This window comes from Heliangelus exortis, chromosome 11 (assembly GCF_036169615.1).
Source record: "Heliangelus exortis chromosome 11, bHelExo1.hap1, whole genome shotgun sequence".
Taxonomy (NCBI): Eukaryota; Metazoa; Chordata; class Aves; order Apodiformes; family Trochilidae; genus Heliangelus; species Heliangelus exortis.
Genome location: NC_092432.1, coordinates 8,674,208 through 8,699,566, shown reverse-complemented (window position 1 = coordinate 8,699,566; position 25,359 = coordinate 8,674,208). Strand labels below are relative to the sequence as shown.

General features: G+C 43.5%; 1 protein-coding gene across 12 annotated transcripts in view; it reads right to left on the bottom strand.

Moving 5' to 3' along the window:
• Positions 1 to 743: 743 nt before the first annotated feature.
• The window catches only part of ARNT2 (aryl hydrocarbon receptor nuclear translocator 2), a 173,066-nt gene continuing 148,450 nt past the window's right edge, over positions 744 to 25,359 (bottom strand). For 7 of the 12 annotated variants that reach the window (XM_071754360.1, XM_071754361.1, XM_071754357.1 and 4 more), the window contains 3 exons: positions 24,942 to 25,107; positions 22,272 to 22,408; positions 16,413 to 20,641 (listed from right to left, as the gene is read on the bottom strand). In XM_071754360.1, the coding sequence (XP_071610461.1) occupies positions 20,543 to 20,641; positions 22,272 to 22,408; positions 24,942 to 25,107 (402 nt within the window). In that variant the 3' untranslated portion in view covers positions 16,413 to 20,542. Of the gene's footprint in view, positions 898 to 16,412; positions 20,642 to 22,271; positions 22,409 to 24,941; positions 25,108 to 25,359 lie in introns of those variants that run through there. The other 5 variants (XR_011727965.1, XR_011727963.1, XR_011727966.1 and 2 more) reach the window with 2 other exon arrangements.

Here is a 25,359-nt window from a genome sequence, read left to right as displayed (position 1 = left end):
AGCAGAAAGACTCCTCTGATAGGAGACAGTCAAGGCAACCTGCCCCAGAAGCCCTGATGTAGGAGCTGCACTTCTGTCTGCAGGTAGCCCACTTCTCCAGCTTGGGAGCCTTGGCTGATTTCACAGAAAACTGCAACCAGGTCATTTACCTGCAGTGAAAGATCTGGCCAAAGGAACAAAGAGGATAGAAAAAGGGTGTAGGTGATAAATGAGCTAAATATGGCTTGAGCTGAAGGGTTTAGGGACCTTAATTCATGTGGCAAGAGGATGAAGGTGAGGTTCAATGACAAGGTTCTCCCAGAGCCGCTTTTTCCCTTTAAGTGCACTATTTAGTGTGACCCAGTTCCCCCTTCAGCTGTTGGCACTGGGGGAAAGCTCTGGGCATTCTGACCACAGTTTTGTTTCTAACTCCACTGGACTGAAAGGAGGCTCCTGACTCACACTGACAAGGAAACTTGGTCCTTGGGGTTAGATGGTGGCTTAACACCCCTTTCCTCTTCCCAGCAGTGGATAGCTCAGCAGGAAAATGTTAAAACAATTAATTGGGGTTGGCAGATACTCAGTCTGACTTCAGAGGAGGAATGAAACCCTGGATCTGCAAATGCTGGTAGTTTTCTGATTAAAAACCCTCCACTGACATACAGATTGATAGATTAATATATATATATGTCCATAAAAAGTATGGCAAGCCCAGCACAGCCTTGATTTACATCCTTACCCCCAGATGTCACCAGCTTTGATACCTGTTTCCTTCCCAAGCATCTCACTGAAGGTGATCCCACCAGCACTCCACCACGCAGCAAGTTCTGGGGATCTTATTACAGCCCTGAGTTGGGAGGCATGGGGCACTGCTTGTCAGGTCTTATTGCTTCAGCTCTGTGTCTGGAAACAGCACTGCTGAAATACAAAGGTGATTGAAATGTTAATTGCTTCGAGAAGAATGTCAGCAGCAGCGGCAGCGTTCTGAAAGAAAAGCCCCAGGGCGTTCACATGAAGGTGGAGAAGGATCCTCCTTACACTAGGGTCAAAACAGAGCAACTCTACTGATTTCAGCCCAGCTTGTTTTTTTTTCCCCTGAAAGAGACAGAGCTGACAATCTGGTCCGTATTCATTAGTACAGCCTGACATGGAGCAACTAACTTGGCAAGATGAGAAGTCACCATGAAACAAACGGTTAATATAAGTAAGGAAGCAATGACAGACATCAGAATTACTGCTGCTGTAGGGAGATGACAGAATCCCAGCAGATCATTAGCAGGGGGCAAACGCAGAATTCCTTAGGCTAAATCTTGCCCAGTAATTGCCTTTTAAACAACTGGGACTTTTCAGGTGAAAGGTTTTACGAAAACAGAATGAACATTTTGTGACAGTAAATTTTTCTGGCTGTAAGTCAGAAGCAATGAGACCCTAAATATACAGGGCCCTAAATATACTAACACTACCAGAGCCACACAGCCTTTTAGAGGCTGTTTTTCTTAATTTTTTTGTAGCTTGCACAGCCAATAAACAGATCACATGAGCTTATTGCAAAGTTCTATTTTCTTTACACAGAGATGGTATAGAAAACATCTCTGTATATAAAATCTGTAAATACACAACAAATTAGCTATCTGATATCCAATGAACTAGATTCCTGTGCAACACCCCCAACAGGAAGCCAAGCATGTGTGCTGACTAAAACCAATATTATTACTTGTTTAAATAGAGCAATGCATCCTGTTGTTGTGAAGGGTAAGCTTTGACTGGAAAGGACTGTTATTGCAGCTTCAAATAATTCAAAACACTTTTTTTGTTATTTTCTAAATTAAAAAAAAAAAAAAAAAAAAAAAAAAAAGAAAAGAAGAAAAGAAAAGAAAAGAAAAGAAAAGAAAAGAAAAGAAAAGAAAAGAAAAGAAAAGAAAAGAAAAGAAAAGAAAAGAAAAGAAAAGAAAAGAAAAGAAAAGAAAAGAAAAGAAAAGAAAAGAGTAGTAAGTTTTCCTAACTTCTAGGCAACAACTGCTGGCATACTTCCTTACAGAAGACACTGTTGTGTCCGGCTGTTACTCAACCACTAAATTAAAGTCGCAGGAAACACAGTTCATCTTTTGCGTAGTTAGGAAGGAATTGGCTTCCCAATTACCCTGGAAACTGGACTTGCTGCTGGACTGAAAACCACAATTCACAATGGAAAATAATAGTTGATATGTGAGTATCTACCTAAAGACTAATCAGCAAAACAAACAACATATGAGGAAGATGACCCACATGACGTTGTTTGCAGGAAATTAGTCACCAGTATCCTCTTGCTTCCTTTTGTTTTAAAACATTAAATCACTGCTCCTTGCAAATTTGGTTGAGAATGGGTTAATACAATCTGTTGTGAGGAAGAAATCAAGCTATTTTCAACAGACAGACAATATTTTACAAGCTCCTGGTGTTGACCACGTGCCTGCTGACTTCCAAGGGTTAGCGCTTTGGTCTGGCACCTCATTCCAGATGCTGCTGCACATCATGCAGTGCTGAGGGTCCTATCAAGCATCAGAACCATGGAAGAAAGAAATGAGAAACTGGGGGTAGAGGCAGGGTCAAGTTTACTTTGTGCATGGTCCCAAAATACCTGTGGTTTCCTCCCATATTCACGGGGTCGATAAGCACACCTTGAAAAGTTTTCTTTTCTCCCACTACTGGCTTCATGGCATGCTATTTAGGGAGGACAACTGGGTAAATATTGCAGTGAAATAAGCCTGGTTGGATCTGAGGAAACTTCACTGACTCTGTCTGGCTTCCAGATTAATTATGCCAATGCTCAACCAAGAGCAATAGTTCCTCTTGTTCCAACTGTGTGATGTACAAGTAGTAACTCTGTATGTATTCTTTCTTCTCCATTGAGAAACTACATGTAAAACATTCTGGACACTACAGGATGTGTAGGCCATAAAATGAGTCCAGGGCCCATTGGTGTCAGCAGAAGTTTTTGCCGTTCATTCCACCGTGAGTGGTGGTTCTTCTGTTCCCAGTCCACATCCACATCAGGGTGGAATAAAGCTGCTGCCTTTGTATGTGTGTAAGTTCCCTTTCAAGGTGGTTGACTGCTGCTTCTTTTCAGAAAGCCAGTGCATCTCAGCTAGCAATGCATGCTGCTGTCTGCTTGTGCTTAGCTCTGAGGCTGGCAGCCTCTTTTTTATTTCTTTGGTTTTTAATTAGGCTCTAATCTCTAGCAAATTAGCTTGATTGTAGATGTCCACTTTTATTTAGTCAAAGACCAAACTAACATATTGTACTTATAGCTTTCTGGCAAAAAAAAAAAGAAAAACCAAACCCATCCAGACTCACCACTCTTTCACACTAGGCTTCCAGCATCAGTAAACCCAGCATGCACTCACACATAAGCTTTGCAGACTTTTGCCAGCTCTGTTCTACATCCACTGCAGTGCAACAGCATGTGGGTTGCTGCACTGGAAACCACTGCCAAACCAGCCCACTTTGACGTGTAAACCAGAAGAAAGGTCAGCATGCGGCAGAGCAGACAGGCACTGACACCAGTGACGTGTGTAGGAGCTGGAAAAAGCATCAGGCTCTGTGGGTGAGTATGATGACAAGGCAGTCTGGTGCTTGGCTGCTTTGGCAGGTCTCATTCTTCACCCACTAAGCTGCTTTGGGTTACCCATTATGAACACCAAGTCCTGTGAGCAAAAAGCTCTGGCAGGAGTATAGGGGTTTTCAGCCTCTGGCTTTTGTTTTCATGCTTTTTAAAAAATCTGTTTAATTGAAAGAAAGAAATAAACAAAGAGAGATTCCTCAACCTCAACCACTGTTTTGAAGTTTTGAGAAAAATACTATGTTCTTCCTACCCCCAGGAAGTGACTCCGTACTAGGGGAAAAAAAAAAAAAAAAAAAAGATCAAATTAATTGTCTGTTAGCATAAATGTCAATTAAAAACAACACAAAACAACTCACACTATGCGATCTGCAGCTGGCTTGGCTGAAGACCATTGTCCTAGCAGTGGTCTTCCCTCATCTTGCCTCTTTCTCCTTTGGCCTCCTATCCCACAGCTGTGTCTCCTCCACTCTGTTTTCTTCCAACTGCTACTTCTTCAAACAAATCAGTGCTACTAAAAGTCACAAAAAGGCCAAGCTCCAGCTCTTTCTCCTCATCTCCTGGTGTCAGAAGCTCCCGCAGAGCTGCCTCTCCAAGCTCATTGCCTGTTTTCCTCAGCCACGATCCTTGGGATCAGAGCCATGGTCATCCAGATCCTGCAGGAGTTCAGGACAGAGCCAGGGCTGCTGCTGCCAGCAGACCTGCAGGGAACAGGATCTTCTCCCCTCTTTGCCCCATGATTTCGTTGACCCAGCTGCAGACTGTCTTAAACAACTTTTTACTGTTTGTACTTGGTGGATGTATCCTTTAAACCCCATGACTTTTCATGTTCTGACAAAGAATGCAAATATTTTCTGTGATCACTACCCACCCAACATTTTCAGCTTTGTTTTTTTATCAGCCCAGGAGGGATCATATTGATCCCTACAAATCACCAGGCTCCAACGCTGAGCCCTGGCTGGCCATGCAGGGAAATTCCTCATTCAACCACCACAGCTCCATGTGGGCCCTGGGGAAGATGCTGCCTCATCCCTGAAGGGACCTTCAGGAAGGGGCTGGAGCCTCACCAAGTTTGGCAGCTCCCCTGGCAGCTGGAGCTGCACATCAGGGCAGAGGGAAAGGAGCCCATAGCAAAGCCTGAGTGTGCACCTCGTGGGGATCACAGGGCTGACTTCATTTCCTTCCTCCCAGCTCCCTCATTGGCTCTGCTTGCCCATTGAACCCAGGTCTGGCTGTTATCCAGTTAGTACCGAGTTTCCTCAGGGCAGAGCCACAGATAGCACTGGCTTCCCAAGGTGTGGGATAGCTAGTCATCACCCCAAGGAGCCTTCATGGGCGTATTTTCTTTCTCAGGAGCCACCAGGTCCCCAGTGGCATCTGGAGGACATCCAGAGCTGATGGAGCAGCCAACACCTCCCAAACCAGGACAACCTGCCTGAACAGGAGACCACAACCAGTAAAACATAGAGGAAGATTTCCATTTCCTTGGCCCAGGAGGCTTTCTTAAAAGCTTGAGACAGGAAACATTATCTTCTAAGGACTGATGGGTATTTGTGCTGCAGCAGCTCTAGAGTCTCCCACTGACATCCTGCTCCTGTTATTCTGGGCACAGCCACAAGATTGAAAACAGTCCTGGCCAGAAAGACTTAGCAATTGAACCCACCTACATGAATAAAGAGAGCCTGTCTTCTAAGGGACTCAGCTCTTCCCCTTTAGCCAGGACCAGCAGGACTCACAGTACCTGTGCAACCTGCCCAGCCATGTCCAACATTCCCATCCCTGGCCATGCAGGATGCTTCTAAGTCAGTACCTGGAAGGACAGCAACAAAGTTGGAAGAGGCTCAGCCATCTTCAGCCCTCCTTCCCCTCCCCAATAGCTCATTTGATTTATGATACTCAAACTCACCATCTTTAGTAATCTCCACAGATAACAAAGCTAGAGATACACAAAGGCTGGGTAAGAGAGACCTCAAGGTCACAGAGTACAGTTCCACAACACAGCCAAGGGCTGAACCCAGGTCATCTGAAACTCAATCCTGGTCCTATTCAGCTGAGCCACACCACTTGTCATGCTTTACCAGCCTGTTAGTTTTTTTACTTATGTATTTAGGAAAAGGTTAATTTGATTTTTCAATGAACACCTGTTGCTGGGAATTATGGCACTGTAGAGAGTTATTTGCCTTTAGCTGTGCTTCTGGCAGTTTCCCCAAACAAAAGCTTAAAAAAATGTCACTTTCAAATCAGGCATCTGCTCCAGTGACTCTCCTGGCAAGATACAAAGCAAATAAAGGACTTTTGATTTAGGTTCTACCAGATCTTTCCCCTCTCAAATCTTTTATACCCCTCAAAACCCATACAGGGGTATACAAGACGGTGTTTGTTATCCATGTTCAGTGGCATTTCAGGTCTCCATCTAAAACATTAGCTTAAGTTGTTACTTCATTTGTGACAAAAATGTCAAAAATCTAGATATACAGAAAAGCTTTGTCAGGTATCTACCAATACCACCAATGACCAACCCCACTTCCATTTAGTTGCAAAGCCACTGATACATTCTTGCCTTGGATGATACTAGGCTTGGGTTATAGTTAGGATAAGGAAGAAGAAAACAAAGGGAAGACAAACTGTTTATGGAGGAATATTCCTGAATTCTTTTCCTTTTTTTGGTGTGTGTTTAAATGACAGGGAAAAAAAATGTTTTGTTGTAGTAACTTTCTGCAAATTGGAATAAGAAGCTACCAAACCCTGCAGACCCATCTATCCCTGAATGTAGTGCTCCTTGTTGTGGAATGGGAAAGACTGAGATAACTGCCAGGAAGAGGAAACTGGGCTATAACATCTTGGCAAATGTGTATATGATGAAGAGCTGGTTGCTCTGCTGGGCTCGCAGTGCTAATAACCTACATGTGTCTGCTGCACTACATGGGCTGTTTAGAAATCAGCTGTAACTGGAGGACCTGCCTGATGCTGGCATGGATCAGTCATTAATCAAAATCTAGCAGCTGAGCCCGGGACAGTGCAGTGAGGAGAGCCAGCTAGGAGATACAAAGGAAGAGGCAGAGGCTCTTCCCATGCCAAGTTCTGCCTCTGCTGATCCATCCCTGCAGGCAGCATCAGCACGAGCCAGATCCAGAGCACAGGGAGACTCGTGGCTGCCTGGATCTGGCATCCTTCTCTGGTCTGAACCAAGGCACCAGGGCAGAAATATCTGAACTCAGAAGCAGCCAAGCACATGTTTTAAGCAGCTGTAACAAAGTGCTTATCAGTCTCTCATTACTAAATATTCTTCTCCAATGTCTGCACCACTTGCAAAATCTGGAACTGGCTGGGTTTGTTCCTCTCTTGTTCCTCCCAGAAGGTATCCGTGCAGTCAGTACTAGTTAATCATTCCCAGGAAGAGATGAGCTTTCCTGACAGGAAATCAGTGCTTCATCCCCACCCAGAAAAATCAGCAGGACTGGATGAAATCCACAGTCTGAGGTCTCCATGTGAGCCTAGGGGCATGGCCAGTGAGCATGGTGTGTTCAAGCCCTCTCAGTCCAAACGAAATGTTCATGAAAAAAAGACTTAAGCCTCAGATTTTCCATACTTTCAGTGTGAAAGAGAGGAAGCCCAGCCTGGTTCACCTTCCCCCAGTCTCCTTCTTTCCCTTTGGCTTCCTGCCATTGTCAGGCAGAGGTGGGGTGGCTGCAGGAGCCAAGGGAAAAGGGAAAACTTTCTTCTCTTGCCCAGCATATCTATTATTGGTAGCCCTCTGAGGTATTTTTTAGCCCATATATGTTTTGTTTGAGTGTCTGTACACAGACACACGTGTATGCATTTAGCCATGCATGGCCCCCTACTTTAGACAGTATTTCTGCACATACAGACACACACTCAGATGGTGACCTTGGCCCTTCAGAAAGTGTGTCAGATTAATTTCTGCCATGCACATAGATTTCCATCAACAAACACACAGATCTCACCTTTTTCCCTGCAAAATGCTGATGCAGGAGGGTAGGATGGAACCACCACAGGAGCACAGCCTGGTGCTGTGTTCCACAATGGCACCACAGAACAAAAGCTGGGGGTCTGAAGCCAAACTGGGCTTGTCTTTTCTTTGACAGTTGTGCAACACAGCTCATCACAGCTCAGCTTCGAATTGCTGTCTCCATCCAGTAAGGACCTGATACACCAACACAGCTTTTGCCACACTCGGCTTTCAGGCCAGGCTCTGGGTCACTGGGGCTTTGCGTAGCACACAAGAACCCCGGGTGCCCTGAAGCAGCTTCCCCAGAGCTCCCTCACAGCACATCCTTCCTCCCCTCCAAGCAAATCCTGGAAGCAATCCAGCCCCTAGAAGCTGCTTCACTTTGTGTCAGCAGTACCAGTCCCCTCTGCTGCCTGCAAGAGCCATGTTTTGGTGTCACAAACACATATCCTTCCCAGACTTCACCACTGCCTGGGAGACCCTGGTTCCAGGAGAAGGCTCCTGTAACTGAAGATTTTCAGGCTGCTGAGGCAGCTTTTCTTCCCTTTCCTGTTCTTGGGACAGGCCAAGGCATCTGGCTTTCATTAGTTTTCAGTGCTCTGCTCTAGGAAGCAAATTCTAGTTTGAGAGGGACTTTTTGCTTCTCACATCTCGTTTTGAAGAAACTACTGTTCAACAAAAAAAAATGTTTTCCCATCCAATGTCATCACTGGTAACGCTGAAAGGCTGCTTTCAACCTAACAGAAACTGGCCTCAGGGAGACCTCAACACCTGCTAAAATCCTGCCTTGAGCTGGGGCCTCAACAAAAACCCTTCACCACAGTCCCTGTCAGCAAAATTAGGAGCTACTCCATCACCTCGAGCAGCTTACAAGGCAACTGGGTGCTCTCCCTCCAGCCTCAGCATGATGAGGAGCAGCTGACAGGCCCACCAGCAATGTCAGACAGCTGCCAACATCTGCCTGGTTGGGATGGGGTCGAAGAAGCAAACAGCATGTCCTGGTGAAGCCAGCAGAGCTTCCCCACTTCCACACCCCAGTAAAGCTCAACTTGGTTCCTGGTGTAACATAGAGGAGAAGCCCAAACCTGCTCAAAGTGAACTGAATGATTCAACCAACCTGCCAGGGCCAGGGAAAGGGTTACATCCATTGCACTACTAAAGCTGGGGGCCAGCACAGCCCCATCCAGCTGCACATCACTGTACCCAGGGCATATATCCCACTCCAGGCATCCAGAGAGGCCTTTGCTCACCCATCAGGTGGGGTTATTCCTTGGAGATCAGCCCAGACCAGGAAGAGCTGGGATGGGAAAATGGAGGGCAAGGAAGGAGGGGAAAATCATGAAAGAGATGGTCCCGCAAGGAAAGACACGTAAGAAATAACCCATGAAATCTCCCTCCCTGTGATTTGTGAGAAATATCTGCTCTCAGCCTTGCCAACACAGGCGTTTTCTTTAGCATTCAACACTCTAACTTTCATCCTGCCCACACTAGGCATTGCTGCTGAATTATCACACTGGCACCCTCTGAGCCATCTTTCATTCCCTTCACTGGGACAGAGACTGCCTTTTTATTTTTCCTATCCACTGCCTAATATGACACCACGAGCAGAGCTTGCAGGCTCCAATACAGTCCCACTGAACAAAGAATAAAACAATATATTATCAATAATCTGAGCTATAACCTGAGCTGAGCCATCTCACTGTACCTTTTCCCACTGCTTGGCTCATTACTTACTGCTGTCATTCAGACTCCAGCCTGAGGAGACCTCTGTGGACCTTGAAGACCACGTGGGATAAGTTTGCTGTAAATGACACAGAAGATGAACATTTCTCTTTCACATTGTCCCCATGTAGCCAAGAGCACAGAAACAGTGCAATGCATCTCCAGACCTGAACAGGTGGAGCTCCCTAAGGAACAGAGCTCTGCATGTAACTGCTGGTGAGAAACAGAGAAAATCCTGCTGATAAACCCTGCAGGAACAACATGATACAGACCTCAGAGCAAAGCTGAGAGCTGAAACTGCTCCTTTCAGAGCAGAGCACAGAGCAAGTGGTGAGAGCAGGGAGCTGCTGTCACTTAGCAACTGCATGAACATCAGCACCTGAGCCCAACAGTTTGGGAGAAATTTCACTACTTTTTGATGCAGCTGTGCCCATGCCCTGGTGCAAAGAGCAGTGATTTGAGCCCTGGACTGCCTGTGCCACCCACAAGCAAGAGAAGGGCCCCTGACAGTGAGCTAGGAGGGAGGTACAACAGTGAGTTTTCTTTTACAACATACAGGAGTCTCACTAAGCCTGAAGATTTTTGTCAGAGAGGAATTAGTTCAAGCTAGAGCACTTACCTAAAACCAACACTTCTGGTCCTCTTGGAATGGTGATAAAGAGTGAGACATCTTCTGGGTTTTTTGCAACAAAACCCAGCAAAAATTCATTGTCTTGGATGTCTACAACCGTGTTTGGGAGGATGGGTCACATTGGTGGTAAATACATCACTTGTTCTTCTGTACCCTGCAATGCTCAGGCAGAAAAGGGTGATTTTAATAGAAGAATAAAGATCTCTTGTTGGGTGGTTGAATGGGCAAAGTTTTGTCTCCCCATAATACAGGCAAAATGAGAAAACACAATACAGAACATTGAGTGCTAAGACTTCATTATTATGCAGGAGTTTCAGTACTCACTAACGGACACCTTTGATTCTTAGAGCAATGCATTTTCAAGAAGGGGAGAGGTTGTTCCCAATGGCTGAGGAAACCTCCAAAAGTGAAAAAGAGACAGGCCTTGCCCATCTGCCTATCAGCATCAGCCCTGGGAATAGCTCTCAAACAAGAAGCCAGGTTGGAAAGTAGAACCTGGTGGAGGGGAAGAGGCTCAGGGTTCAAGGGGAAATTAACTTGATCATGTCGTAGCCTAAAATCTCTAAATTATCTGGAATTATTTTTTTTTTCCCTATTTTTCATTTGTGAAAATATCACTTAGGAGGAGGGAATTAAAATTTGTGCTTACAAATAAAATAGACTATAACTTGCTTAACAAGAGCAGTTCAGTTTTACATGGTTGTCTCTTGACGTGTTTACACAGCTGGTCAGATACTATTAAAACATATTTTCTCAGAAGGCAGTGTGGTCCAGTGGAATGAGCACGGGCCTAGGAGTCAGGAACTCCCACGCTGTAATTCTGGGTCACCAGTGATTTGCCTTGGTGCACGGGCAGAGCCATTTAACCCCTATGTATGGCAGTGTCCCAGAAAGACACTTCCTCATCACAGCTTGATGTGTAAATCCTGAGAGGTCCTGACGAGGTACCCAGGATAGAAAACATCCAAAGGTGGCAGAAGGATGTCTTGGCTCTAACTTTCTTCTCTGTCTTCACCTTTTGTGGGTTTGCTTTAGCCAGTCTCTGAATCAGAAATGATGCATCTGATGTGGTCTTGTGCAAGTCTTGCTGCTCCCCATGGAGATCATCCCTAAGCATGCTGCAAGAGTTTGTCACTTTTCCTAGCAGTAAAGGAACAGAAGCCTTCTTTGTAAGCCCACCACAGCTTAGCAGATCCTTGGTGAAGTGAGAAAGTGAATGAGTAGCAGTGCTAACCTTCAGCCCAGGAACATTAATGAGTAAAAAGCTTCAACTTGGAAACAGCTGATGAACATAGCAAATATTACATTTGAACAGGAGCTTGTATAGCAATGGGATTGTAAGCACCTTTAAATGACTGGCTCTAGTTCTAGCTCAGACAGTTAAAAATCAAATAAAACCTAAATTGATATTGAACTGGGGTCTACAGTGTGACACCAGTTGAAATTACAGCCTTCCTTCTTGGATTCCTTCAATTCAGGATACTTTTGCTATGGCATCCAGATTACTGGAGACTTCACATTTAACCTGGAAACTGCATGTGCACCAATTCACATGGCTTCTGGGTGATGTTGGTGGAAATAATCCTACAGAGAGATATTTTAGCTGGTAGCTAAACTGTCATCTTACCCATTAAATATCATTGTTGTTTACTTCTCCCACTGCTGCTAACTGCCGTGTTTGCATTTCACTCTGCTGTTAATAAGGGTTTTATTTGATAGAATATTGGAGATCATCCAGCCAAAAACATTCCAAATCAGGCAATAGTTGATTTTGTTGCTTCATTCTGCTTCCTTTCTCCCCTCTCTTGGTTTCTCAGGGCCTGTAATAAAAAGGAAAAGTTGCTTGCAAAATTCGGGGACTGGTCTTGCTGATAGGCCAGATCTCTGAGGTTTTTTTTCTCAGCAGCTTGAGGGGATTTTTGTCCTCAACTTGAGTCATTTTAGAGAACTGGTCTGCTCTTTGTAAAGTGAATTGCTGCAGAGGAGGATTGGTGTGGGACCAGCCAGGCAGGGTAACATCTGATGGGTTGTGTGGCACAAGGCACTTTGTCAGAGCTTCTGATATAGGGAAAGGATATGTCAAGGCATGGAGACAGAGCTGGACACAGCCTGTGGCTGGGTATCTTCAGTTCTGAGACTGCTCTACCTTGCTGAGAAGACCATGCAGACTTTTTAAGTGACCTCGGGTCAGTGGCCACATAAAGGTACCTTCTCTGAGCCCACATTTCTGCTGAGAGATGGAGCTGACCCTATGGAATCCCAGGAACTCTGGAGGTACAAGACCTCCAGGCCCACCTCTTCTACCTCCTGGGGACATGAGGCTGTCCCCAGCTCGATAGCTGGTCAACCAAGGCTCTGCCCAGCCAAGGATGGAGACAGCAGGACCTCTCAGGAGTCTGTTCCCATGCTGCATGAGCTCTCTGAATGAAGATGTTTCTCCAAATATTGAAACTGAACCTCTTAAGATGGAGAGGCAGCTGTGGCTGCCACTGTGACCTCTGGTTCAGGAATCAGACATTCTCTTCTGTTACTGCCAAGGTAACACAGCATTTAGTGTATGTTTTCTTAATGAGAAACAATTAGAAAAAGCAAAGATTTCACATTTTTTATTTTGGTTTGGCTGTTTTTTTTAAGAGATAATTTGCTGTCTTCTGGATGGCGGACTTTAACAAAGCTGAGCCTTCAGGATACCTTTAACCCAGTTTTAGAACCTCCTGGAAGTAGTTTTTAACAGAGTTGTTGCTGGAAGCTCAGCTCCAGTGTTTTAAATGTCTGTGAAACATTCTCCTGATGTGAGAATAAGCACAAAACCAAGAGAAAAACAGTTGTTATCTGATGGTCCTACCTCTGCCAACAAAGTTCTCTTTTCAATGCTGAAGTCTTGGTTGGTTTTAGAACAGTCATGTAAAATTGTCTTGACACCTTATTAACATTGGCACAAAAACCCACTCACCCACCCTGTACTGACACAGTGGGACACTGACACAAGGGACAAAACAGGGATTTTACAAACCTGTCAAAGGAAATCTGTTGCCTGAGCTGGGAGTGGGTGTACAGCCTGTGCTGGAGTGTCATGCATAGCTACAGTGAGCTATAAATATCAAATATTATCATTTACTGAATTAGGGCTTTTGCCTTTTAGTAGCCTTATTTATATAATTGATACTTGCTGCAGTGGCTTTGCTCCAGTATTTCATTACCAGAAGCTCTATCCAGGTCAGCCTTGGGAGGCTGGTGCAGAACCCCACTCCCTCAGCAGGATCTGAAAATTTAGGTCAGTTCGCATAACCCTAATGAATCTTTAGAATTAAAATGATTAAAGTGACAACTTCCATTGACTCCCTGCTGAGGTCTCTGACCTTAAATCATGGAGGTCACAAAAAATATGTTAAGAATCCAAATAAACTCCATCTCAGAACACCATCAAATTAAGCATCTACGAACGGGGCACATCAATATGACTTAAAGGAAGCACACACCACTTCCTAAATTTCTCAGTAATTAAAACTTTTCATGGAAGTCTCACACATGTCAATACACACCTTTTTCTGAACACCACCAAATGCATCTTTAATAAAGACATAGAAAACATAAGCACTGCACTTCAAGATAACAAAGTATGAGTTCTGCAAATTCTTCACAAAGCTGTAACTGTCTAGTTTCAGGGTTGCACAGAATAAAATCAAGACATTTTTCAGATAAAGAGTCTGACATTTTTCCATGTCACATGAGGACAGATGCAAGCATTCAGCATCAGAGCTCCACGGATGCAATGACAAAGGCCCCTTCCTACATCACTGAATAAATCATTGGGCAAGAACTTTTCCTGAGTACACAAGACAGCCACGATGACACACACTTGGTATTAAAGGAGTAAGCTGTGATTAGCCCATGTTGTGTCACATCAATATCCAAGCTTAGGCTGTGTTTTACTAGAGCATAATTTGTTCTGTTTTGAAGAGCTTTGCAGGAGACCTTGGGGTTTGAGAAGTCACATACCAGAGAGCACTGGGGGGGACAGGGAGGACTTTGAGTCCACCTCTGTAAACTGGTGCCAAAGGGACACTGCAAGATGGGTCAGGACTGTGTTTTTTTTTCTAATTATCTCTTATGAAGAAAGGATGTTCCATGTACATTCATGCTTCCCACAGCAGACCATGCTGGGGCAAGCAGACTGTATCATATTGACAGATCAGCCCAGATTACCACAAGCAGTTCTGAATTTTCACACTGAGTCCTCTGTGCTCTCTTAGTGGCTGGAGAAGTAAGAGCAGGTTACAGAGGGAAGATCTGACATGAAAAAAAAAAAAAAAGCAATTCTTTGATTCTTCATTGTACAATATTGCCTCCTGATGTCTGTTGCTCAGGTGTGCATGAGGAAGGAACAAAGTGATGGTATTTGTTTGGAAGAGTGATTTAGATGAAGGAAGGAATCCCACAGCATTTACCTCTCCTCTGTGAGTCATGTTTTGGTAGTCCTCATCCTGAGCCTTCACACATATTTGGTCCAGGATACCAGGATACCTGAAATTGCAGGCAATGAGGGAAATCAAGGGAGAGGAGGGCTGCTTTTGAGATAAATCCCACAGTACAAATCTCATTGCTGAATGGAAAGTTATGCACTGAAGAGAAGACAGCATGGGCTCTGTTTGTGTGTGTGCCAGGGCAGCATTTCTCCTGGGTCTTTATTTAGCAAAGTGCAGATCTCAAAGCTGCAAAGAAAGCAGCACCTAGACCTTCAAAACCTTTGCTCCTCAGTGACAATGTGTCTATCTGATCAGTACTTCCAGTGCTAGGTGGAAAGTAACTAAACAGTGATTTTATTTTGCAGACCAAAGCTGCCTCCCTTCAGGGGGAACTACTTCTCACCCAAAGGGTCCTTAGCCACAGCAACCAAGGATGGCCAGGATCTGGGCCCTATGAACCATCCTAAACATGTTTAGGATGATAGGATGTAACAACATAGTTCCACCTTGCACTGCTTCTATGCTTCAAGTCTTGTTTTAAAAACTAGATTTCAAGTATTTAAAAAACCTCACCTTAGCAAAGAGATAGAACTTGCTACTTATAAGAGGCAGCAGCTCACCAAAGGGTTGGTGATTTGGTCTTCTCTTAGAGGGTGCATAAGCTGGGGCAGGATTCCAAGCTGCAGTCAGGGCTTTCTTCTGTCACCAAAACATTCGTCACCAAACATTTGACTCCATTTCACATCCAGCATCTCCAAACCCAGATTCCAGACAAAAAAAAAAAATCAATAGCTGCCATCACTTCCACACCCAGCTGTCACCCTAGAGGCCAGAGGTCCTCAATTTAGCACACGAGACCCCAAGTTCGTGATCATCAAACTAAAAGGAGTGGGTAGGGGGGAATCTTCAAACATCCCAATGACATCACACTGCTTGGTGTTGGTGCACCAACTACTGTGTGTGCATTCCTATTTGGATAATGCTCTTCAAGAGCAACTAAGAGACTATTAAAATGTGCTCAAGAAACACCAGACTGCTGCCATGATGAAGGTACAGTGCACTTCCAAATAGGGTTCATGGCCTGAGGCATCCCTATTCTTCAAATATTTTCACGAGCATCTGGGAAAGTACCTAAAGAATGCCACGTCACTGAAAACCCACTTCTCACAGCAAAGCAGTGGAAATGGAACCTTTTCACTGACCTGACTCTGGCACTTAGCAAGCAGAGCGTGACAACAAGTAGGGCTGGTGGCTGAGCGTGATGAAGCCCAGAGCTTTGCTTTGACCACAGGTTTTCAATCAGGTCCCCAGCAGAGCTCATGTCTCCTCTCCACAGGCATAGCCCTGAAAAGGGAGTAGATGGTCCCAGAAAACACCTACCCTACACCAGGAACTCGTGCCCTAGAGCACAGCATCTGCAGCTCCTGCAGTGGTACAGTCATCAGCTTCCTGGATTTATTAGCAAGGTAAATCCTGATCACAAACTATCAAGGCAACAAAGAAATACAGCAGAAATACAACGGAGAACCAGAGTGGAAGGCAAATGCACTTTGCCTAAGAAAGCCTGAAAAGGTCACATGAATGATTATGGGAAGGCTAAAAGTATTTTTTATCTTTGTTCAAAGAAACCAAAAGGTGGGCAAGGAAACCACTGTGTTATCATCCTAGGGAATGAATAAAAATTGCCACAGACAGTGAATTGATTCTAAATCAATTGCCCTCTAATGAAACCCTTTACAATAACAGATACCAATTCACACACCTCAGTGTCATATAGGGCTGTTAATGAGTGTTTTTATAGGACTTCCTCTAAAAGAAGTTGAGATCTCAAACTCTCATTCCTTTCTCACTCCCTCTGGACAACCTTTATACAAGACAGATAAAAGGAGAACTTCCCATCCACCACCACACAGCATTGGAGGAGCTTTCAGAGACAAAGATCAATGCCTAATCTTCTGATTTTTGGCATGAATCTTATAATTCAGGATTATTTCCTACTTGACAGTTCCCAACAGCGTATCTTGCTCATTTACAGAAAGACAGGAATTAACAACAGCTCATGACATTTTTATTTGAATGAAATTTAAAAAGGCAGTTATTAGTTATACATACACACAACTGATTCTGTACCTGTTAGTCATAAATATAGAACATTCAGAAGTACAAAATACACTTTATCCACAGCACAATTTCACATCAATATGAAGAGTTTAAACAGGTAAGTAACCAAGTGCCTAACAATGACAGAAGCCCATTTTTGGAGTTGTTTTTTGTTGCTGAGTATTTTTTTTTAAGACCATTAATCTACACAAAGTAATCAGTGCCCACAGTCATCAGCTTGGTGAAATGCACTCTGGTTTGGAGTAGGAAATGACTGACCTTTTAAACACAATTAGATGCTATCACCTTTTCTTTAGAAAGAGGCCCACATTCTCCTCCACTCACAGCTAACAACTGTGAAAAATGGGACTCTGGCAAAAATCACTTGAAGCCAAAATTGAGCACTGCCAGGAAAAGTGAAAATATCTGAACTAGAAATTATTCCACTCGATACCTTGCAAACAAAGAGCAACAGCAGTATGACACTAATAAGGCATTAATGACAAAATGGCTGTATTATTCTTGAAAAAAGAGTACACCTATGTATAAAAATATATGTCATAGCAATTGGGAAAATCCAACACTATTTAACACTGTGCCAAAAGTAATTAAGAGTTAAAAAGGCAGTACTGCAAGAAGTATTTACAGTTTCATACTGTACTTCAAAAGAAGAAAAAAAAAAGGCAACAAAGCTACAAATGGAACTATCTGGTTAAAGCATCACTGTAGGTACTGCCAGTAGCATTTTTAACAAGTAATGTGATGGAGTCCCTCTTGTTAAACAGGAATGCTTGTCTGCATAAATGAACACTAATATTTTAGTATCTAAAATCTTCTCAATCTACATTACCACTCATCGAAATAGCTCACCTGGACCATTACTATTTGCAGTTTCTTGCTCCATCAGTTTAAAAACCAAAATATTCAGTTTTAAGAAATGCTGAGCTTGCAACACAGTTTTATCAGAAATCACAGCTTAAAAAACACAGAAGAAATGAGAAATCCACCACCTGTGAAATTGTGAAAACTGGCAGCCAAAGTGCCAGCAAAGCTACACCAAGGGCACATAATAAAAACGTTAGCATTCCAAATGCACTTTATAATTTCAGCTATAGAGCAGGTCAGTCGCTTTAGTAACGAAACACATGACAAAAAGATACAGCACAGCCAACGCTACGCAGATTTTTTTGGCCACAAGACGTGGGACGAGGCTGTTTCAGAGGAGCAAACCACTGACACAACAGCAGCACACAGCCAGGGCACTGCTGGGTGCCCAGCAGTGGTAGCAAATGCTCAACGTGCTTGTTTGCTTGGTCAGAAGCAGAAAGTTGCCGAACTTAAGCACTTCTCCATCACTCCCTCCTTGCTGGCTCAGGAAGGGCAACCCAGCACCTCCCACTTGGGCGTGGGAAAGCTGCTGAGATGGGATGGCTGGGAATGGGAGGGGACCCCAAGGGAGGGTGGAAATGCCAAGAAGAAAGCACTGGGAGAATAGAAATGGTGGGCTGGACTGGCTCACAGGGAAATCCCAAACCTGGCAGTATCCAGACTGCCCCTTAAAACAGAGCCATCTCCTTTCCCAACTGGAGAGGAAGGAGTGGTCTACCAGGTGAGAAACAGTCCATGCTCTGATGCCTCAGGCATATTGGCTTCAAATACCTAATACTGTATTTAAAAAGCAATCACAAAAAAAAAGAGATGTGCTTGAAATTCTGTTAACAGTTCACTGCTAACTGTACAACCAAATTCTGTACACCAGAAGCCTTCTGCAGTAGTATAAAACCCCTGACACACTGAAGGGGTTATCATCACTGATCTTAGCAGAAAGAAAATCAGGGAATTCCTATTGAATTCAGGTAGAAAAGTAAATTATAAATATAATCTGAGCAGTTTGTTGGGTAAAATAAAACAGAGGAACTGCATTTTTTCTTTTTACAGAGAACGGTTCTTTAAAAATTTTAGAAGTGATGTTTGTTATATCAAGCACCTTCTGGGCAAAGATATAAACTGCTCATCTACTGCTCTCTCGTTTGTGGTCAGCCCCTTTTAGGCACACATCCCACTGTGCAGACACTGACCACAGTGCTCCAGCCAGCACAGAATCCAGGCAGATTTTACAGACACCAATGAATTTCATTCTGGGAGAGCAGAACTTTGCTTATCTAATTCAGTGAGCAGTCATTCATCCGAGCAGCATGAGTGGAAAGGGAGAAGGCTCCAAAGAGATTAAACATCCATGTATTCAAAGGAATACTGCATAAGTGCATGGCTTGCTCACCTAAGAAGGCATTTTCCTGATCTCTGGGAGGAGGCAGAAGAGATAAAAGTTTTTTTTTTGTTCTCAGAATGATTTTGCTGAGGCAAATACAGACCAGGAAACCTGAGGTCTTTCCAGTACTGTATCTAGATATAAAAATATTCCCTATAAAAAGAGTCCCTAGTCCCAATTGCACATAGGGAAAGAGTTTGGTCCCAGATTTAGCGAGAGACAGTAGGAAGGACTCTTTTTGGATATTGAAAAATATGTGCTGTCCTCCAAAAAGGCCAGGAAGAAAAAGTCAGATGGAAACACCACCGTATGGTTAGGTGTTAAAGCTGTGTCCCTGTGTCCCAGGGGACAGCTTGTCAGCATGAAACCTGTGTGGTCGCAGCAGGCTGCAGGACAGGGCCCTTCCTGCTTTTCCAGAGATCATCCTGACAACATGAACTACAATGATGTGCATTTTTCTGATAAAGACATATGGTAGGTGACTCACCCAAGAGAAACCTAATTAACTTACCTCTGTGGAAAAGCATTTAGCATTCAGTAGAGTGAAGAGTCCTCATAAAACGTGGTAAGCTGAAAATCCCATATTTAAAAGAATAGGATTAATGGGGTTTAACAGAAGTGATTGCTTGGGAATCCAAGCAAAAATTCAAGTTATCACTATGTATGCAGTGGACAACAGTCCAATTGATATCAATACCAACTCACTCTAAAAAAACTATACACTACAAAACCATCTCACTGCTTGCAGCCAATGAGCTTAATGTTTTCCTAGTAATAGGCCACCACTTTGCACTGTTAAAATCTAAGGTTTCACAGTATAAAAAAGTATTTCACAGAAAGGAAATGCAGCTGACATAGAAAATGCAATCTTGACAGTCATTTGTTACGAGGCAATATTTTTTGGAAAGCAAAACCAAATGGAATTAAAGCAGCCAGTGAGAAATGTATAGTTACAGGCCTCATTTCAGTGCAAAAATGGACTAATAGCTTATGTAAGTAAATGTTTGTTCTGAATAGAGAACCACCTGATTTAAAAGTAAGAATATCTATGTGAAGTGATGGAGACTTCCACGATAGCTAAATCCTTCACATGTATCATCACCCTTGTCAGTACACTCCAGAACGGACCCTTTGTAAAGGCAAAAGAAACCAGTACAGGAATTCACTTGATACAGCACAAGATATACATAAAGTACCAAAATGTACAAACATTCAAGTTTAAGTTAGAAAAGGCGGAGATGAATCTTCTGGTGAGAGAGGCCTACATTATGTTGCTTAATTTCACATTTGAAGTGACTCAAAAACTACAAGAATCAAAGAAAACAGAACACTGTGTCTGCTTCCAGAAACTTAAGCTTAAAGCAAGGCATCGAAATTGAGTGGTAGGCACTGTAACAAGACACTACCTTACCCCTTCTCTGTTAGTCTTCGTTACTTCGTTATCTATTTAAAAGTTACCATCCAAAGGAAATATTAGGCATCATTCACATTCAAAGATTTAAGACTCAGAGATTTTTTTTTTTTTTTTATAAATGAAGCAAAGTTTTTCATCTCTGAGGTAGATGACAATAAAATGAAAAAAAATAAAATAAATGGAGCTGTCAATGAACACCACCAAGTGCCGGAGCTCCTCTGTCAGCACTGCGGCACGCCAAGGAGGAGAGAGCAAGCCCTACACCACTATCTCAAATAGGAGAAATGTGTTTTCTGGTTTTAGTAGCTTCTACAGAAATGCAACACAGAAAATGCAGAGCCAAAATTACACTGAAATGGCCTTGGAGAAGAACTTCCATTTCTGCTTCACAAGCTACTCAGAAAATGGTGGAAACATGCCCAGGTCAGCAAAATCTTCAATGTTGTAATTGCCAGTACCCTGTGTTGGATCTCCCGGCATTGGCAGCATGTCCTGCATGATAAGGAAAAATCAAAGTGAAGTGTCACTTGCTAACACATTATCCAGACACAAGCTCTTTCCTGTTCATCTTTTCAGTGTAAAACAGAAAAGGCCAGGGGTTAGGTAAACAGGGTGAAAACCAGGCCCGTGAAGGGGGTTGGGCTAAGGGTTATGTGCTGCTGATGTTTTGCTGGAGCATTTCTGAACAGGAGGTGGGATGTTAGCAGAGCAGAAGTTTTGGATTGCTTCTCTGACCAAGACACATTTGAGCCTCCTCCCAGGCTGAGAGAGCTCCCCTTGGAACGGGCAGCTATGTGTGGAGTGAAGGAAAGTCTCTGGTTCCACTATATGGGAAGTATTTAACATCCCACACCTGCACCCTACAGAAAGGAGCTCCTGCCGTAAAAGGATGGATTTGGGGAGGCTCTCACTGCCTCACCAGCACCCTGGAAGCAAATGTATTAATACTCTTTGACCTCTGAGGAACACTAAGACTGAACATCCACCCCAACTGAAAAAGAGGCCCAAGCAGCCTTAATGCATGTGCAAAGGCAGAGTAAATGGCAGGAACTTCTCAGAAGAAGTGGGATTTCATGGTAATTGCTCCTACATGTCTTGACCCAAGTGAGGTCTCCTCAGGAGTATTAAAAAAATATTCCACCTTTCCTCTTAGCTGGAGACTCAAGCCACAGAGAACAGGTTTTTACTGAAAAAAAACCAGAGTTAATTCTTACTTTTCCTGTGAGTCGTGCAATACTAAGCTCTTAATGCAAAGCCACGTTTGCTAGGGATGGCTCGCTACCCTCATAATAAAACAAAGCTTAAAGAACAAATAAGAAAGCTCACAGCCTCTGCTCCATGAAGGAATAACTACTGAGAGTTACTGTATAGTGAGAAATACCCCAAAATAAAGACGAAAATCCATCTAAGGTCTTTGTAGCACGGTGGTGAAAGAGGCTGCAAACACAACCAGCAGTTTCTCAGCTGCCAAGGTCAGCCTTCATTTTCTGATCAAAACTTGCACTCATTTTACGTTTTCTGATATTCCTACCCAGCCAAGAGGAACTTGTAGCTGCCCTCACCTGTTTAAATTTCTGTTAAATTTCTGTTTAAATTGCCTCTGAAGGCAATTCTGCTGCTGGGGCCTCTGGTCACCTCAGGCACAGACCTGGCAGGGTTGCTCCCTTCTCAGATTGTCCCCTCCTTACATCCAGCTTACCCAGGGCTGGCTTCAGCCACAAAGAGTCCAAGCACCGAGCTTGAAGTGAGCTCATCCAAGCCTCTCCTAACATCCAGCTATGATCCCAATCCCCTTCAAATGGGCAGTCACCTCCAAAAGCTCTGCAGGTGAGCCCACTACTCTCTTTCTCACTTGGCCCTCCTTCCCAGCAATTCCATCAGCTGTTTGCTGGGACACAGCACTTGTCTGAGACACAAGCAAGATGCTCCTTGGAGCTCTGTGACTTTCTGGGCCACTTAACCATCAGCTCCACCAGAATGACACTGAATATGCTTTTGGGTTATAATATGAACAAAGTGATTACACTTTGCTAGCAGAGAGAGATGCAATAGATATTAGTGCCATGGTTCTTCAGCTCAGAGAAGTTGTCAGAGGACTTGGGGCTCACTGAACTCTCCTCACCTGGAACACCTCGGTCTGACTGGGCTGCGGGTGCGAATGCTGATCGCTGCTCTGCTGGTTGTGATGTTGGCTCTGCCACTGGGACCAGACTTCAGAAGGTCTCCCCTGGAACTGGCCGCTGCTCTGGCCACCTTCAGCTGGACAGGGGACAGGAGAAAAAGGGCAGAAATCAGTGAAAAGCTGCTTCAAAACACCTGCCTGCTTTCGATGCTTTACCCATCAGTGCCTGTGCTTGCAAATGAGTCTTAGAAAAAAGACCCTGAGTGACACCCAGCCCTGGAAGGGTGGAAGCTGCAGGAAAGTTCAGCCCAGAGAGAAGGGTGGGGGCCAAGCCCAGAAAAAACCTCATTGCTGCGGTTGCACAAATGTGGCAGGTGAATTGCTCACAGCAAAACACAGAATGACACCACAAGCCAGGCACTAGAAGACAGTTTTCAAGCATCCCCACCACTGCTTTTCAATCACTAATAAGGAATATTTGCCATTTCACTTAAAAATCAAACATCTGAATGCTCCTCTTCTTTAAAAGACTAATTCTTGAAGTGGGTGCACAGGTATCTACTCAGATAGGTTGCAGATATGAATAAGATTGCTGTTTTAAAGGTAGACATTGCTGTATTAAATGCAGAGTGTTGTTTGCTGGAGTAGCTCATTCTCCAATACTCCATCTGCAAAATTATTTATTTAACATGCAGTTTACAGCAAATTATTATCCTGTTCAGACAGTGATGGTGTCTGAGAAGTCTTTAAATTTCAGAGTAATGTGAACAGCAAGGTTATGTGGTAAATACACTTAAAATGGTAATATGGAGAAATAGATTTCTTCTAAATAAATCTACCAGGAAAAAAAAAAACCATGATGCCACACACAGGAATTTGTTCACCTATTGCACACACAGTTTTCATGAGGACACACTTCAGATAGAATCATTTTACCCTGTATTTCTATAGACTGGACTCAAATGTATAAAACTTGAAAATCATTGAACAAAAATTATCCAAAATGCTTCCTTCTAAGAATGAACATTTTAGAAAGCTGGCACCAGGATTCTTCCTTCAGAAGAAAGGGAAATTTTTTTTCCCTTTTTTTCTGTATAACTACTTCTACTGTTTTTTTATATTTGCCCCTCAGTGCAGAGAACCAAGCTGGGTAGATCAAGTTCAACCCAGTTATCAGCACCCTCTGCCAAGACTGCCAAATTCCTGTGCCAAACTTCCACACGTGTGTGGTCAGGTCTCTGATAACCAGACTGGATCACATCAAATCAGTCCCTACTCACAGTCACAGCTTCAGAAAATACAGAAACATGTGCTTAGTCCAGTACTTCTGGCTACCAGCTACACCATGCAAAACAGATAAAGTGAACATTTTACAGGAAAGCAAACAGCCTGTATTTCTATCACATCTGAAGTAGATAATTTCAACACTTGCCTTACCGAAATTGCCACAATCAATAATTCAGCTGATTCAGAAATCCTGCAGCCATTTTATGGCCAAAGCAAAATTAATCTAAGCTATCCTTTAAGAGAAAGCTGCAAGTTTGAAGGGGTTTTTTTGTGTTGTTTTTTTGGGGATTTTTTCCCCTCTCAGAACAATACATTGGAATCAACTCACTGAGGCAAATGATGCTTCTTTTTAGCAAAGTGGTTACTGCCAGCCGGAGGTTCAAGACATTAATTTGCCTCTGTGAAGGCTGTGTTATTAATAGTATCCAAACTGATGTAGGTCAGGAAATGTTTCTCATTAGGTGAAAGAGTTCTTGCCAAGTAGCTTAGGCCTGAAATGCAAGGCTGTCTCATAAACAAATGTACAAAGCCTGGTGGTAATGGGAATAGAGGCACAAATAAGCTGTGTGGGAAGAGCTCTGTCCCAGTGCACTTTTTCTAGGCAAGGCTGCAGAGATCTGGGCTCCCTGAGGCTGATTTGCAACAGATCTGCACCCACTTTATTCTCAAGGGTTAACAGAAAAATGTCACACTTTAGCTCATTGCACATTGTTATCAGTCAGCAACATTTTTCGTGGACTCCACGTGTGTTTATCACAGATGGATTCAATGTTTTTTTACACTTGAATACTAATCCACTGGTGGACTGCAGAAACCTTATCAAGGGGTCACCCACTGGGTCATGGTCTGCAAGCCACTAAATTAGCATGTAATAGGAAAAGAAAACAGCTCCAAAACATGGCACCTGCTGTGATTAGGTCAGTAGCAGTGTGGGCACAAAAATGTCCTGTCTCCAGCCAAACTCCAATAAACCATCTCTGAAAAACCCCAAAACCAAACTAAATGTAAATTTGTGCCATTTAAGCATTCTCCTGAGAAGTAAAAAGATAGTGAAACTACTGACCACAATTTGGGAGGATGTGTATTGATAATATAAGCAATTTTGCATCTTTAATGATGCTATTTACTGAAAAAAGCCCAAAACAGAACAGTTCTCTCACACCACAAAATGCCACAATGGTCTGAATTTTGCTGGATGTGGAGGAGATGCAGCATAAGGGTAATCTCTGTCCACTGTGCTCAACAGGAGAAAGCAAAACATTTTCATCACCCTGGCTTCCCAGGGTGACCCATCAAAAGAACATGCTGGAGGATTTTAATGAAGTTAATGCTGGAGAGTTTAATTTTTATGCCTATTTCTATGTTATGCTATTTCAAACTTACCAAATCCCGCACTTCGGTTTGCTAAGCTGGAATAGGCATTCCCACCTGGAGAAGAGGTGGCTGGGCTGGAAAGCGGGCTGTATGATGATGGATCTGCTGGGTAGGTATGACTTGTTCCAATCCCAAAGGGAGATGACTGAGCCTTGCCAGACTGAGATGGAATTTGCTGAGGAACAGAGGGTAAACAAAAAGGAAGGAGTTTTACTGTCGAGGAGCAGCACAGCAGACTCACTTTTCAACAATGTAAAGACTTAAACTCTGCAGGCACAGACAGGCACGTTATTCCTGTCTCAGCAATATTTAATTTATGTCAAAGCCAATTTATTGTTGCAAAAAGAACACAACAAACTACAAAGGAATGCTTACAGCTTTCCTGTTGATTAACTTGCATGTACTCCACATCTGAACTATTTGAAAA